This window comes from Pocillopora verrucosa, chromosome 13 (genome assembly GCF_036669915.1).
Source record: "Pocillopora verrucosa isolate sample1 chromosome 13, ASM3666991v2, whole genome shotgun sequence".
Taxonomy (NCBI): domain Eukaryota; kingdom Metazoa; phylum Cnidaria; class Anthozoa; order Scleractinia; family Pocilloporidae; genus Pocillopora; species Pocillopora verrucosa.
The window spans coordinates 13166027-13181169 of record NC_089324.1 but is presented as its reverse complement, the minus strand read 5'-3'; the positions used below and the strand labels follow the sequence as shown (position 1 = coordinate 13181169).

Below are 15143 nucleotides of genomic sequence, written 5' to 3'. Positions count from 1 at the left end.
CTTCTTATTGCTTAGAAAAAAAGAGAAAAAAAAACGGCAACAACAACTTGCAATTCATTAGATTGAAAACTAAGACCAATTGAAAGGGTACATCCAAGTTATTTGGCGCTTTTCTCTGACTAACCATCGAGTATTATTTAGAGAAGTTTACAATTGGGTGTTGATATTAACCAAGGATTACATTGGTGTTACTTTTCTACGCTCTGTGATTGGTTCAAAAAACTCCCACCATCCTCTATACCAATCAGATTTAAAACCAAAAGCAATCATTACTTTCATTACTTTTCTACGCTCTGTGATTGGTTAAAAAAAACTCCTCCCATCCTCTTTACCAATCAGATTTAAAACCAAAAGCAATCATTACTTTCATTACTTTTCTACGCTCTGTGATTGGTTAAAAAAAACTCCTCCCATCCTCTCTACCAATCAGATTTAAAACCAAAAGCAATCATTACTTTCATTACTTTTCTACGCTCTGTGATTGGTTAAAAAAAACTCCTCCCATCCTCTCTACCAATCAGATTTAAAACCAAAAGCAATCATTACTTTCATTACTTTTCTACGCTCTGTGATTGGTTAAAAAAAACTCCTCCCATCCTCTCTACCAATCAGATTTAAAACCAAAAGCAATCATTACTTTCATTACTTTTCTACGCTCTGTGATTGGTTAAAAAAAATTCCTGCCATCCTCTATACCAATCAGATTTAAAACCAAAAGCAATCACGACTTTCATCGTCACTCGCGTTTTCTCGCCCTTTGAGCAGTACGCTTGCCTTTACTTTTATCCTCATTGGTTTAACTGTCGTGAAATTTTACCTTCCTCCGATTGGTTAACGTTGCTTGATGTGTTTGATTTTACGACACTGAGTTGAATTGTCCTCCATGAAAATTAACTAATAAGCGTGATATCTTCCGGTTGTGCGGTAAGATTTTTGCTCGCAATTGTTGGAAGGCCTGTGCCTCACAAAAAAAAAAGCGAAAGCTTGATCAATCTTTTTGAAAGTCACATCTATTTTAAAATGAACCCGATATCATGTATGCTTTGCCGAGTTGTGTGCGGCAAAGGTCTTCATTCCAGCTGTACATGCACGAATTTCGACAATACGATTCGTCATTTGAGGTTCAATCATGGGTGGATTGCAATGGCAAGCAATGAATGATTATAAGCAAATTCTTACTGCAATTTAAAAAGGAATTAACAGCTTGGTCGCACAAAGTTTTGTAATAAGCAATGAGAGAAAAACTGTTCTTGTTCACCAGAAACCAAAAAATAAATAGTTTCCATGCTGAGGTAGCCTGTTAGGGTCTCGTTACCGTTTCAGCTCGAGCGGAGAAGCCTACAAGTTTCGAACTGATGGGTGAAGCACGAGTGGGAGAGGTCTGGTACGTGCCAGAAACAGTTGGATCATAAAACTTTTCGCGTTTGTTGCGATTTTCGTGATCGAATCATACTATTATTTAGTCAGAGGCGTTTCCAGGAAAAAAAACAAAAAAAAACCGTCTCATTCATTTAGTTCATTCATTTATTCACTCTTTTGTTTTTTTATTACTTCAGAGACTCCAGTGTTTTTAGCAGCAATCAAGGTTACCTATTCTTCTGCAGCGGTAAAATTCTTATCCCTACTGAACTAACGAATTTAACGTGGAAAAATTCGCACGGATATTTCTCGGTTTTGTCTGAGGCTTATTTATTCATTTGACACGTTTAGACTAATCGATGGTGAACGAGGTCATTAAACTTACTGACTTTTCCTTCCCAAGATGATGCGAAACTCACTTCAAGAGGCGTTCACGAGCCAAAGTTTTCAACCAATTGTCAAGTGTCTTTCGCTGTTCATCCCCGAACCAACCACTGGCCAATGCTGTTGCCAAAAGCATGTGGACATCTTGCCAGAACGCTGCGCAGTTATGATAAAAATCAAAACAGCGTTTCAGACAAACAAAAATTCGTTCTTTATCAACGTAAGGTGGCTTGTTAGTCAAAAAAAAGGAAATGAAAGTTGAAAGATGAACAATGCTTCGAGGTGAATATCCGTATGAATAATCAGGATCCCACACGGATTCTCGGAAATCTTCGGCGCGTGTCGCCTCTGCTCGGATTCGCCTTTGTACCCGTAATTCAAACAAATTGGATTCCAACCTTCGAACGGTTTCTTCGGAAGTTCGAAGGGACTTCTTTGTCTTGAAGAGCTCGTTTTGAATCGCTACGATCTCGGCATGCACACGGGCATCGAAGCAGCCGGTATCATTCAACTTCGCGCATTTTTTGCGATGATTGTGAAAATCACTTTGACTAAATATTTCATCACAACCACTACACTCTACCAGAGTAAATCCGCATTTTTCCAAATGCTTCTCCAAGTCTCCAAGTTTTAACACCATTTTACAACCGTTCACGGCATTTTCGCACTTCACGGAAAGTCCCTCAATGAATGCGGTGAGAGCTAAAACTGGTGCGGTGTTGGAAGAAATCACATCGCGCCGACATATAGGACAAGTTTTCTTTACGTTTTTCGCGGATTTAAACCAGTTTTCTAAACACTCTTCGCAATACGTATGTCCACAATGTATGGCGCGTGGGTTCTTCAACACTTCCTTGCAAATTCCGCACAGTAGGTTTTGATCCACCGGTGTAACAAAAATATTTGCGTTGTAACCCATTTTGCGTCGATGACTAAGGTTCTATTACCTTTAGACGCCCACAAAATTTCTAGAGCAATATCGAAGCCGGATCGTATTTTCTATGAATAGTGTATTTGCTATCGGGGTGGCTTGTTTCTAAAACAAACCACGACTCGAAATAAAAGCGACTTGCTTGATAAATGAAACTTTCCCAGCTTGTGGTTCATTAGAAGGCGACGGGTTGTCCAAAGATGTAAAGAGCAGGTGATAGACGGAAGACAAAAAAAATCAACACCGTTTGGCAGTTTCTATGTGTTCGTAGACATCGCGTCTTCGGAAAAGCCTTTTTTTCTAATAAAAATGCAATTTTATTGCTCTAATGCACATATGGTAAAATGATAAATTTTCCATTATCGAAAATTTTTTCTCTTTCCTGGAAGGTTATCTTACATGTCTCTCCTACAATATTTCATTTCAATCAAAGAAAGCAAGGTGCAAAATAAAAGTAAAACAAAAAGTGAATACTATTTGAAAACCAAAACGATAAGAAGAAAACGCTAATGTCCCTTATCTCCCATCTTGTGGTGTGTTGTGGTGTTCCTTAAGGATCACACAAACGTATTTCATTACAAACCTCTGTAATAAATAAAAAATAAGGTTCTGTACGTGATTATTACGGACAGCTGCATTCAGTTCTTTGCTTATTTCGGGCAGTAAACCTTTTCACTTCCATGAGTGACCAAGACAGAATTTCTCTTTACCAAATCAATACAATATCAAACAAACAAGTGATGAGAATAGAGAAAAATATCAGCTGGGGGATTATTAGTTGGTTCAATACCAAATTCTCAGAACTAACATTATAAGAATTATACGGCAGACAGTAAGGAGAATTACTAATGAGATCTTGGGAGTGAAAGGGTTAACAGCCCTTAGATTAAGAGCTTTCTCTCTATCCCGGCGTAATCCGTACACCGAATAGCTTCTTTGGTTGAAAGGGTTAGCTTGCATCTATCTCTCTCTCTCTCCATTAACAAGAACGCCATAATGTCAGTAAATTTCTCTTCATTTGCAAGTCAAAGTCACAACCTATCACACTGCACGTTTATTTAGCCAACACGCACTGTAGCCAACACTCATCACGATAACAAAATGTTATTTAAAAAAAAGTTTGCTAGTACAATAGGTGAAAAAAAACAAGATGCTTTTGTACGACGTTCACTGATGGTCGAACTCCAGAAATTTCTAAGAAAATTGATACAAAAAGTCTTAAGATTACCTCGGTTAAACATGATTGACATTTAATTTTTCGAATCAAAAAATAAAACGTCATTAAGGACCATGGATAGATACAACTTAACGAATCCTTTGTTTTATCAAAAGGCTTGTTTGTATCAGAGGTCGAAAATGACGACATTTGAACTAAATAAAATAGAAAAGATATTTTCTTGCGTTGAATGTTCTGATGCAAACCTTTTATTTCTTGTACATAATTTGACGTAAGCGCCTTTGAGTAGACTGTGTTGCGTGTTGCATGAGAAGCGGCCAGAAGAGGAAAAAAAAAAACAGAATGAAAGTTTTCAAGTGGTCTGGCCAATTGTAAATTGCAGTGTGCCAGCTACAAATGAAAAGAACTTCCGTATCAAAATCATCATTATATATATATATATATTCTAAGTAAGAAATAAAATTTATAGAACTAAGAGAAAGTTGTTGTTCAGGTACGTTTTAATAAATGTTTGGGATAAAACTTACAGTGTAAGAGCAAAAATCAGTATATGAATCGCTAAAATCTCTTCGAAATTATACTGATTTTTTTTTGGCATTCTGAATTCTAAATGAAACAAAATGTATAATTTTTTTTCAACTGTGAATGCTCGATAATATGTTGTAAGAGAAACCGTTTTTTCACATTAGCAAAAACAGGAGTTTCACGAATTTTAGTTGAATTTAAACACAAACTTAAAATTTTTAGATCTGCACCCTTTCTACCCTTAGAATGCTGAAATAACTGATTACATCGCGAAAAGACATTATCAGATAATAAAATAACTTGTATTTAAGAAATATTAATAACAAATATCAAAATGTAGACCAAAATTCTTGGGCTATTAAGTGTTCTTTGGTGTTGTTTGAATGAAACCAATTCTTTTTTATCTATGAACAGTTCTATTCCTTTCGAGGTAATGAAAACGAAAACGGAAACGAATTTTTAATATCCAGGCTGTGTTTCGCTTCAAATAAAGAAAATAAACATCAACAGAGTTTCTAATTCCCACGATTCTTAAAAATCTTTTAAATTGTGTTCATTTATTGCGGACCTATAAATTCTGATCACGTGATCTGCTGTCATGGCGACTCCCCAGTAAGGATCCGTAGTGACTTATCCAGCTTGCGTCACAGCGTTCGTTGAAAAGAACCGAAGGAAGTTGGGCTATTCTCTATTAGCAATATTGTGTTGTATTTCTTCCTAGTTACGGCTCCGTAACTTTGTACTTGGATTATGTAGAACACTGGATAAGGTGCGCATTTTTGCATTGGTTCGATGAGTGGTTTAGCCACAAAAGGTAAAGATCTTTTCATGTTTGCATGTTGTAAGTTACGAAGGATTTAAACGGCGCGAGATTTTTATCCGTGAATTTGCAGCGATCGCAATGGATATGGCTCCATTAAGGATATTGCCGATATTTGCTAAAGCATTTTATGTTTTTTATTTCAATTCAGGGAAAAGGCTAACTGTGTGTGCGTAATTTTTTTATCGCCATTTGTGACTTCGCTTCACCGATCGATGCTATAACTACAGAGATCGTTAGCTCCTGGTAGTAAGTGACATCTTCGCAAATGGATAAATTTGAAAAATTGGGAAAGATTGGCGAGGGATCATATGGCGTTGTGTTTAAATGCAGAAATAAAGAAACAGGGGAAATTGTTGCCATCAAGAAGTTTGTGGAATCGGAAGACGATCCGCTGATAAAGAAGATTGCAATGAGGGAAGTTCGCATGTTGAAGGTCAGTTTAGATTACTACCTGCTTTCGCGATGTGGTCGTGAACTCTCAAAAATTTCTCATCAAAGTTTGAAATTCATAGCATTTAATGCATAGTTCGGTCTGTTAATAGCCTGCAATAAATTTTAAAGTCCTTCAACCAGGGTGGAATGTTAATCTGACTGCAAATCCCAATTAATGCTAGTCGGGCCTATCTTCGTTGATTTCGCCAGGGTTAATAGGAGTCGGTTTCCTTGCGCAAGGATTTTTGTTCCTGCGGGCTGTTTGATATAGGAGAGGTTGTAACTGATTATTTGACCATTTTTGCAAATAATAAGCCTCAAAATTTGCAAGGTATTGGTAAAATATACATGTAACGACCAGAGAAATAACGACAATCTGATAATCCGTTTACTATAGTCTAGAACCAAACCACGAGATTAAGCACGTATCAATTGTGTATGGAAACAAGAGGTTATTCTTGCAAGGGAAATGTTCTGCGGACTATTTAAAAAAAACAAGGAAACATTAGGGGATTAAAATTTTTGTCTAATGGAAATTAGTGATGGTTTGTTTTGTGAGATGACTATTAAAAGAACAAAAAGTGGGGCAGTATATGTACTAGGAGAAGTCCATAAATATAGATTATACTGCAACAACACATCCGATGTTCAGGAGTGCAAATGTTTTAGGATATAAGAGTCATATTCTGTACATGATCAGTTCTGAATTTACCACCATAGTGGTAGGTGGCAGCTGGCCTTCATCAGGGTACCTTCACCAAAATAATACTTTACATGATCATCAATTGGTTGTTGAATCTCAACTAAGAGACAAATGCACCCCAGTTGAAATTTTATTCTCAAACAGTTACAAAGTGAAGATAACTAAGACTGATCTCTACCAGATCGTGTTTACAATTTTTATCCATGGCACTGATAATGTTAAGAGGAAATTTAAGAAAATTCCTTTTTGTTTTTCTTTTTTTGTATTTAAGCATTTAGAGGAGTGATTTTTTTGTGGGAATATGGAAAGGGAAATAACAAGAAATCCCAATTTAGATCACAGTGGCTCCTACTTTATAAAACCTAGACTACAAGCGGTCCCTCTTTTTCAGCAAAGTCCATTGTTTGAGTCAAGAATAGTCACTGAAAAAGCACTGATGTTAGCAATCAAACTTGTTAGGTTCTTGGATTACACAATTTTTTTTTGTCCGATGAAGTTATACTGAAGCAGATGATACAACAGATGACAAAGAATTTGAATATTATTACCCACATGTGTAACAGTTGTGTATACCATACACTTGTGTATTTTAGCAGCTAACAATTTTAAAACGATTCTACAAATTATGGCAAATATCAGTCCTTCATACACTATTTCTTTCATTGGAGGATCATTTTTCACAAATGTGTCAACAAACTACTGTATGCTAATCACTCCCAAATCAAGCATATAAAATTTTAGCCACAGAGGAAAGTCAATTGAAAGGGTTTTGAATAAGCCCAAATAGTTAATGTTGTTGTTTGCAGGTGTATTTCCTTGGGGTAGCTCACTCAGTGGTATTTGTATATTGCTTCAGAAATGTTGGATTGTAACCCTACTCTCAGTTTTTCAATTTTCTGTAATTTGGCATAAAATGAAGCAGCCACCGCTAAAGACCAAAATGAAATTTAGATGGATGCAGCAATTAATTATAGATAATTTTATTTATATGTCAACTTTGAATAAGAGGAATGGCTGTTTGGACAAACAGCTGACACTCATTTTCAATTATTTACTTGATGACAGACTCTAACAAAAGGATCTAGAACTTTCCTTTCATTATCTTTTAATTCTTGGGGAGTGAATTTTTTTAAGACCAGACATTAAGAAACTAATAGGAAAAGTTGCACTTGTCATCAAACACTAAGATGGTTCACCCTCTTAGCTCTGAGCTACTTAGTACAACCTAGCACAGGGTAATGAACAGTTCCTCATGAAAGTGTTGCTCAGTCACCTTCATTTTAATACCTTAAACTGCTGATTATAATCCTTGCCTCCCTCCCCCTCCCAAGCAATAAGCCCAAGCACCTGTAAGTCCCTGTCTAGTTTTTCTCATTCTGAAGGATAGGTTCTCTGCTGTGAATCAGTTGGAGCTTTTTTAACTGAAGGGAAAAGTCAAAACTTTGTTTTGTTCCATTTTTTTTGTTGTTGTTGTTTTTTTTGTGTTAATTTTGATTCTGTTCCAAATGTATTGAAATAAATTCAACTTTTTACAACATTGTGAGGCCTACTATAATTGAAAACCAGTGAATGCAAAACATATTTGATTGGCACCCCTATCGCTCATTTGGAAGCCCCTTTTCTGTTCTCATGATAACCCCCCTCGGATATAGGCCCCTCCTCTTATAAGCCCTCCTAAAACCCTTTATGGAGTTCTATAGGCCCTGGTTTTATAAGCAGCAATTTACAATTGTCACAAACCTGAGTTTCAATCACAGACTTAAAACTTTAAACCACCTTTTACAACATAATAAACAGTACCATTATGAACCTTCATTTGGTGCTACATGCATTCATTAAATTAAAACTTTTCAGCTGGAATGAGATTACAGTTTTCAATGGATAGGTTTTCAGAATCAAACCCAAGGGGTGAGAGCTGGCAGCTAGTGGGAGAACAGGGATTTTCAGTGTCATAAGAGGAGAACTGTGTTAGTGGAGCATTCTCTAACATCTACCCTAAATAACTCAGCCAAGTTATTTTTAGTTTTCTTCAGTAACTGAAGATTCTTCTAAGATTACTGTTTTCAAAGCTGGGTTTGTCTATTGGGCAGAGGGTCAAATAATATTATATTTTCATGTTACTTCCTAGTCTTTCAATTTCCTTCTGCCTCTGATAAACAGATCTAACTTTGGTTTTTTTCTTTGTGCTCTACAGACACTTAAACACCACAATCTAGTAAACCTGCGGGATGTTTTCAGAAGAAAACACAAGATTCATATGGTGTTTGAATATTGTGATCACACAGTTCTAAATGAGTTAGAAGCTCATCCAAGAGGGTACGGAATTTATTTGTACTAATTGCACCAGCTCAATGTCCATTCATGTATGTTGAAAACAGTGAATACCTAAATGCATGGATGATATTAAAAGTTTCTTGTACATGTCTTTTACACCTCAATGTGTTTCATTGCAGCAGCAAATGTTTAATTTTGGTTTTCATTAATATTTATGACCCTACACAAGCCACCAATAGTTATGATATGTTTTTATAATTTTTAGTTTCTGAATAGTAGAATTGACGAATGTCTCTAAGAATCAGAAGTTGTGGCCAAGGTTTAACCCTTTAACTCCCAGGATCTAATAATTCATTCTCCCCTCTGGCTGCTTCACATTTCCATGTAAATTTGTGCGAGAATTTGGTTTTAGATCAAGATAACAACTTTTATCTGATAAGTTTGAGTATTCTCATTACTTGTATGCTAGATATTGTGAGGGTATTATAGGAAGAAGTTGCATGTTAATCACTACTTACATGTAGCCATAAATGCAGTTTGATTTTACTCATTTACCCTTTACAGTCGCATTGATGTACTTGGATGTATTGGTGCAAGGGTAAAAGTTACTTTCTATCAAAAATTTTATAATAGCTGCAACTAGTCTGAGTTAAATTTTTTTTAAAGTTGTTTTTCTTTATTTTTTTCTTCTCTCTCAGTGTTGATGAAAAGCTTGTCAAAAGGATCACTTATCAGACACTTCAAGCTGTAAGCTTTTGTCATTCACACAATGTAAGTTAAGTAATCCTTTAACTCCCAAGATCTGATTGTTAATTCTCCTCTCTAGCTGCTACACATTTGCTTGTAAATTATAGTTATGAGAACTTGGTGCTAGATTAAGATAGCAGCTTCTACCTGATAAATTTGAATATTCTTATTACCTGTTTGCTGAATAATGTATGGAAATTGCTGGGAGAAGTTTTATTTTGATCACTTCTAGGAGTTAAAGGGTTAAAAGTACATGGCAACCAGCATCAGCCACTTAGTATACAGATAAGAAGAACCAAATCATTATTCTCTTTACATTGTTTTCTTGAAAATGCTGGAAAGGTTTTAACAATAGATTATAATGGAATTATGTTTCTTTGCAGTGTATTCACAGAGATGTTAAACCAGAAAATATTCTCATAACAAAAGATGGGGTTATAAAGCTGTGTGACTTTGGATTTGCCAGAATGTTAAGTAAGTTATGAAAAAGTGTTATGCACTAGCAATATTCAGGTCATAATGACATTATTTTGTTGCCTAATGCACATTGTGATGTGCAGTACAATAACTACATGTAGTGCTGTGAGATACATGCATAATTTCAATTCAGTGGTTCAGGATCTTTGCTCGAGACTTCACCAGTCTTATTGATTACCATAACTAGCCATGCTTTCCTTCTTTCTTCTTGAATAACGCTCCTGTTACCTTATGGATTTTGAGACTACCTCTTCCTGCCTTGACCCAAATTCAAGTTATTTAGATGAAATTTTTTTCCCAATCAGCCTGTACAAGGTTTCTGAAGTAAAAACTTGCCAACTGCTTGAAGAGTGGGAAAACTTGAAAGAACAAGTTGGAATTGGTTTTAATTCTGCATTTGATTGGTTTATAAAGTGTGCTAGATTTTTAGACTTATTATTGCCAGGAAAATAAATGCAAAACTGGGGCAATTTTTTTGGTTTCATTTTTGTTCTTATTTTGTAGCTAAAAATGATGAATATACAGACTATGTTGCTACACGTTGGTACCGTGCTCCAGAGCTTCTGGTTGGTGATGTTTATTACAGCTTTCCAGTGGATGTGTGGGCTATTGGATGTGTGTTTGCAGAGCTCATTACCGGTCAGCCATTATGGCCTGGGAGATCTGATCTAGATCAGTTGTACTTGATCAGAAAGACACTAGGTATGTTTGCTATCAAATAATGTTATTTATTATCAGTTCTTTACCTTTTGTTTGTAAAAATAGACAGAAAAATTATGCTCTTCTGAATACAAGTAAGTAACACGAGTGCAAAGTTGTAAAATGAGTACAAATTTCAAATAGCACATGTTGCCAATTTTCATCCGTTGTGACTGTCTGAGATGTGTTGTTGATGTAAATTACTAACAAGTAACAATATGATTTCACATGCAATTTGGTGTGATAAGCAGTTGTAATTTTTTTAAAGACTACAAATAGTTTTAGCTCTACTTGTGCTAACTTGTGTTTGAAAAATTTACTCATGCTTATTAACACCAAATTGCACTTGAACTCATGTTGTTACCTATACAAATAATTCAGTATTTTTGGTCTATCAATTTTCCCTTTGGTAGATACCAACATGTATTATGGGAGAGTACCTTTTTTTTAAAATCCCATGTTTCATGTGTATCCCCTTCAGGTGATCTAACCGAGAATCAAAAGAAGATTTTCAAAGCAAATCAGTTTTATCGTGGATTAGCAATTCCAGAACCTCAAGAAACGGTAGGTGGAGTACTCAAACTTGAACGTAGTCACACAAGCCAAGGACTTTACTCTCTCTCTACCCCTATAAAAAAAAAAATGCAGACATTTTTTAGGAAAATTAAGACTTCTAAGTTTTGATCAATTCCTTAATGACTTAGTTTACGTAGATTCAAGGAGGTCAACTCTTCTGTATGTGTTTGAAGAAACTGCTTGCTTCATTTTCCCAGAGTTATTTTTCGTATTGTTTTAACTCGTCCCCTTTTGGTTGTTGTTGTCTTTTCCCTCTTCAGGATCCGTTAGAGTCTAAATTTAAACAACCTCAAGCTTTGAGTTTTATGAAGGTAAGGGATGAACATAATGAAATATTGTGACTGTGCTTTAGAACGCAATTCTATGGACTCGTCATGCGGCTGCCTCTTTAAATAACGTTTAGTGTCCTAGTACTGCTCAAATCTGGTGAAAACCAATCGAGATTTGTTTTTATATTTTTGTACGTGTATTATCAATCAATATCTCTTTTGGTCACAGAAGTCGCTTGGGATCGTGTAGTAGTAGTGATCGCAGTACGTCACACGATCTAACATGGAGGCGCGCACAAAATTACGATTCTAACACAGCCGATATCTCTGTCGACTTTCTTTTACAATTAAGACTCATTTCTCATTCATTCCAAGATTATTTTTTATAATTTAACGACGATTTGTGTCTATAGTAGAAGTTTTGTACTAGTTTCTTTTTATTGCAGTGTTGTTTTGCAATGGAACCGAGCCTCAGATATTCCTGCGACGAACTCCAGAAGCACGAATATTTCAACGATTACGAACCAATGAAGGCGCCTCCTCCGGTCAAAACGAGAAAAACGCGGGTAAGAAGCAACTCAATGCCTAAAAAAAAAAGAGCAAAGCCAAAGTCATCCCAGCGACCAATCAGAACAATGGTTTACATCATCATTAACCAATGAGAACTCAAAGTAAAAACAAGCAAACTACTTGAAGCGCGGGAAAACGCGAATGACCGAGTCGCGATTGTTTTTAATTTTGCATCTGATTGGTTGATAGGATGACGCGAGTTTACCTGGACCAGTCAGAGCAAAGTCGAGTAAAGCCAAACCAACGTCGGATTTCTTTTAGACGCTCAGATGAATTTTTTTTCAGATGAAAATTGCTCCAAAGCTTGGCGTACTCTGAGAGTAAAGTTCTCCTCCTCATTTGTAGGCGTCAATTTAAGGCCAAGTGGCCATCTTTTGAATGAAGTTCTCTCTCTCTTAAACAGAAGCTCTCAAGTATATCGAATTTGAAAGATAGTTGAAATGCTCCGCATGACCAAAAGAAAACCGCATCTTGTAACCTCGATTGTGTCTTATTATAGTGCTAGCGTTCACTGGTCACTGGAAGACTAGCTTGCAGTTCTAAACAGTTGCAAAATGATAGCTCATGCGGGTGATACAAATTACTCCAAGAGGCATACCACATACATTGTAAGCAATCTTAGTGGGATTCTCATGCTCCATACTTTCATCATATTTCAGCCTCGAAATAAACCTCAGCTGGATAATGACCCGCCATCACATCACTTACCCCAACTCGCTACTGACTCGCCCGCGCCAGACAGAACAGGTGAGTTATCAACATGTTTCTATTTCATACAACGCTAATGCTAATGTTGGCGTCCGATGGAACGCTGAGATTGGCCTACCTGTACCAGGTCCCTTAAGGGACAAGCATTTTGCGCGCCTTCGATCTTTGTTGTTGTTGTGAGAGCGAGGTGCAGAGTCGTGAAAAACTTCAAATTTGTTTCTGTAATTATTTTTTGTTTCCTTTCCCATGAGCAGTTTTGTAAGAACCTGCACCTTAACCAAACAACCTTTCCGTCTTGAACAATCTTCGTCACTATTATTTCATCGACTCGTAGATTTATACATAAACAATTGAATTACAGTCTATGCGTGGTCCTCAAAATGGGCTAAGCCCTCACAAACTTTCACGCGATGGAATTCTCGAACACAATCAAATTCTTAATTAGTTTCCGTAGCACTCCTTTTCCTGCCCTTTTTCTTGACGTGTTTGGTTGTATTGAACCTGGCAACTTATTCAAAATGCTGTTTTGCTTCCTCTTCAGACAAAGGCAAAGACAAAACGAAACTGAGCAAGTTGGACCACCTTCCTTCCATCTAGCCATCACATTTTTTAACAGTAATATCAATTATTATTAATGATAATAAATAGTAATGTATTCATAGTGTATGTGTAGCATACACTCAGGGTTTTTCGGGGCGTTTTTTAGCGGGGGAGGAGGGGGAATGTATCGATGCATATGTTCCTCTTTGTTAACAAAATAAAGGGGAGGGGGGAAAATAGGTAATTTACTGTAATAACATAAACTAGGATTTTCTCGTGAACCCTTAAAACAATTTCGGTAAAGTTTCCGCCGTTCATGTTGACGTCACGGAACGCTCTCTAAAGTAGACGCTTCTTTTCAGTGTTGCGCGACATCCTAAGGAACCGCTGTACAGGAGACTAATTGCTTACTCAAAGGCAATTTCTGAACGCAGTATTTGCGCTAATATGTTACATCTAAAATCATCGCTACTTTTACTTGTTTCGCAGATATTAAGCTATGGAAATGACATGCACACTGCAAAATATGTACGCGCGGTCGTTAATTGCAATTAATAACGAAATATTTGATGCTATAAAGTCTTTTTCTCTGTATTTATAGCTATGTTAAATTATTGGTAAGGGGTTTGTAACTAGGATAATGCCACCAATGTGGTGCAGTTTATCTAAATTTTTGGGTAAGGATCTGTACAATGTAAGGGGTTGAACCTTAGGTCCAATTTTCTGACTATGTATTTTCTTCCGAATTTTTGTGAAAAACAGGCTCAGTTCTGTTTTTTGGTTTTTTTTTTGGTGGTTTATAGCCTTAATTGAATATTAACTCAATTCTGAATACTTCCTGTTAGCTGAAACATTTCATATGGAGCCGACATGGAGAATTTAACTTGTCAAGAGTTTCTCTGGTTTAATCTCATGAAATAAATGCTGGATTCAGTAATGATACTGTAAGGAGAAAGTAGACGCCAATCAGTCCTATGGGTTAAAGGTTTTACAAGGATTTTTTCAAAGGGGAAGAGGGTCACAGTTATGAATTCTATGAGCTTATCACGTGATGTGACTCATATCAACCTCGTGTATTAACGGGCTCGTATCCACCTAGTCAGAAGGACTGGCCAATAGAATAACTAGCATTAGTATATACCACACAAGTGAAAAGTGCTTTTTGCGCACGCTGATGAGCTAGTTCGGAGGTAAATAGCAAGTAGTATTCTCTTCCGAGCAGCCAATGAGACAAAACCGCGCGTCAAAAGATTAATAAACGACCATTCTACGGGATTTTGGAAAAAATAAACCCTTTTTTTTTTTAATATCTGTGTGGTATATATTTAAAACAGTTATCTACCTCTACGTCGGTAAATAAACGTTGACTAAGACACAATTCAACCGTAACGGTTTTTCGAATTTGCGCGTTTTTAATGTCAAATTATGAAAGGAACAATCAACGAGAACGGGGGAGAACGGGGGAGTACGGGGTCAGTCTCGTACTCAGACCGTTCGAGGCCAAGCGGTTGTACAATTCACTTACATTTACACGGTAGGAATGGGTATGAGGTTAGTACCGGAAAAACCCCGGATTGGTAAGCACGGGTGTTACTCAAGAGTTTCAAAAACGTCCTTTATTACACGAGTATTTCTTTATAAATATTCCGAGGGAATAAATATCTAGTTCAACAAAATATTAATTTTGGCTTGTTATAACCAGGGCATTCACCATTGTCTGGGATATCACAGTCAGATGGTAAACTCCATTCGAGAATACAGATATCTTTATGCTTTTCCAAGGGGAAAAAAAAAGTACTAAACATTTTGTTAATTTGGTCAACATGCAAGTCACAATGAGACATTCCGTAAGCCATTGCGCCCGAAGGAACACGGGCTGCATAACGAATTACATGAGCGCCATCATTTTGTCCTCCTCACTGAACCCCCCACCCCCCACCCTTCCTCTC

The 15143-nt window shown here is 36.6% G+C and overlaps 2 protein-coding genes across 2 annotated transcripts; one reads left to right on the top strand and one right to left on the bottom strand.

Annotated features, from left to right (window-relative positions):
• Nucleotides 1-1533: 1533 nt before the first annotated feature.
• On the bottom strand, nucleotides 1534-2824 carry LOC131776260 (RING finger protein 151-like). The gene has a single exon (XM_059092429.2). It carries the CDS (start codon nucleotides 2660-2662, stop codon nucleotides 1775-1777), a length of 888 nt encoding a protein of 295 aa, XP_058948412.2. The 5' UTR covers nucleotides 2663-2824; the 3' UTR covers nucleotides 1534-1774.
• A 2198-nt stretch (nucleotides 2825-5022) lies between these two features.
• Nucleotides 5023-14954, top strand: LOC131776207 (cyclin-dependent kinase-like 4). Its single transcript, XM_059092380.2, has 11 exons — nucleotides 5023-5190; nucleotides 5348-5632; nucleotides 8529-8650; nucleotides 9307-9379; nucleotides 9739-9829; nucleotides 10337-10534; nucleotides 11013-11095; nucleotides 11368-11418; nucleotides 11823-11942; nucleotides 12606-12693; nucleotides 13196-14954. The coding sequence occupies exons 2-11, from the start codon at nucleotides 5465-5467 to the stop codon at nucleotides 13249-13251; spliced, it is 1050 nt and encodes a 349-aa protein (XP_058948363.1). The 5' UTR covers nucleotides 5023-5190; nucleotides 5348-5464; the 3' UTR covers nucleotides 13252-14954.
• Nucleotides 14955-15143: the final 189 nt, after the last annotated feature.

Excerpts from the sequence above, each read along its gene's own strand:
- LOC131776260 (XM_059092429.2), bottom strand. The coding sequence starts at position 2,662 with ATGGGTTACAACGCAAATATTTTTGTTACACCGGTGGATCAAAACCTA.
- LOC131776207 (XM_059092380.2), top strand. The coding sequence starts at position 5,465 with ATGGATAAATTTGAAAAATTGGGAAAGATTGGCGAGGGATCATATGGC. Across the intron at positions 8,651-9,306 it reads TTAGAAGCTCATCCAAGAGG|TGTTGATGAAAAGCTTGTCA; the intron begins GTACGGAATTTA and ends CTTCTCTCTCAG. Across the intron at positions 11,419-11,822 it reads AAGCTTTGAGTTTTATGAAG|TGTTGTTTTGCAATGGAACC; the intron begins GTAAGGGATGAA and ends TTTTTATTGCAG.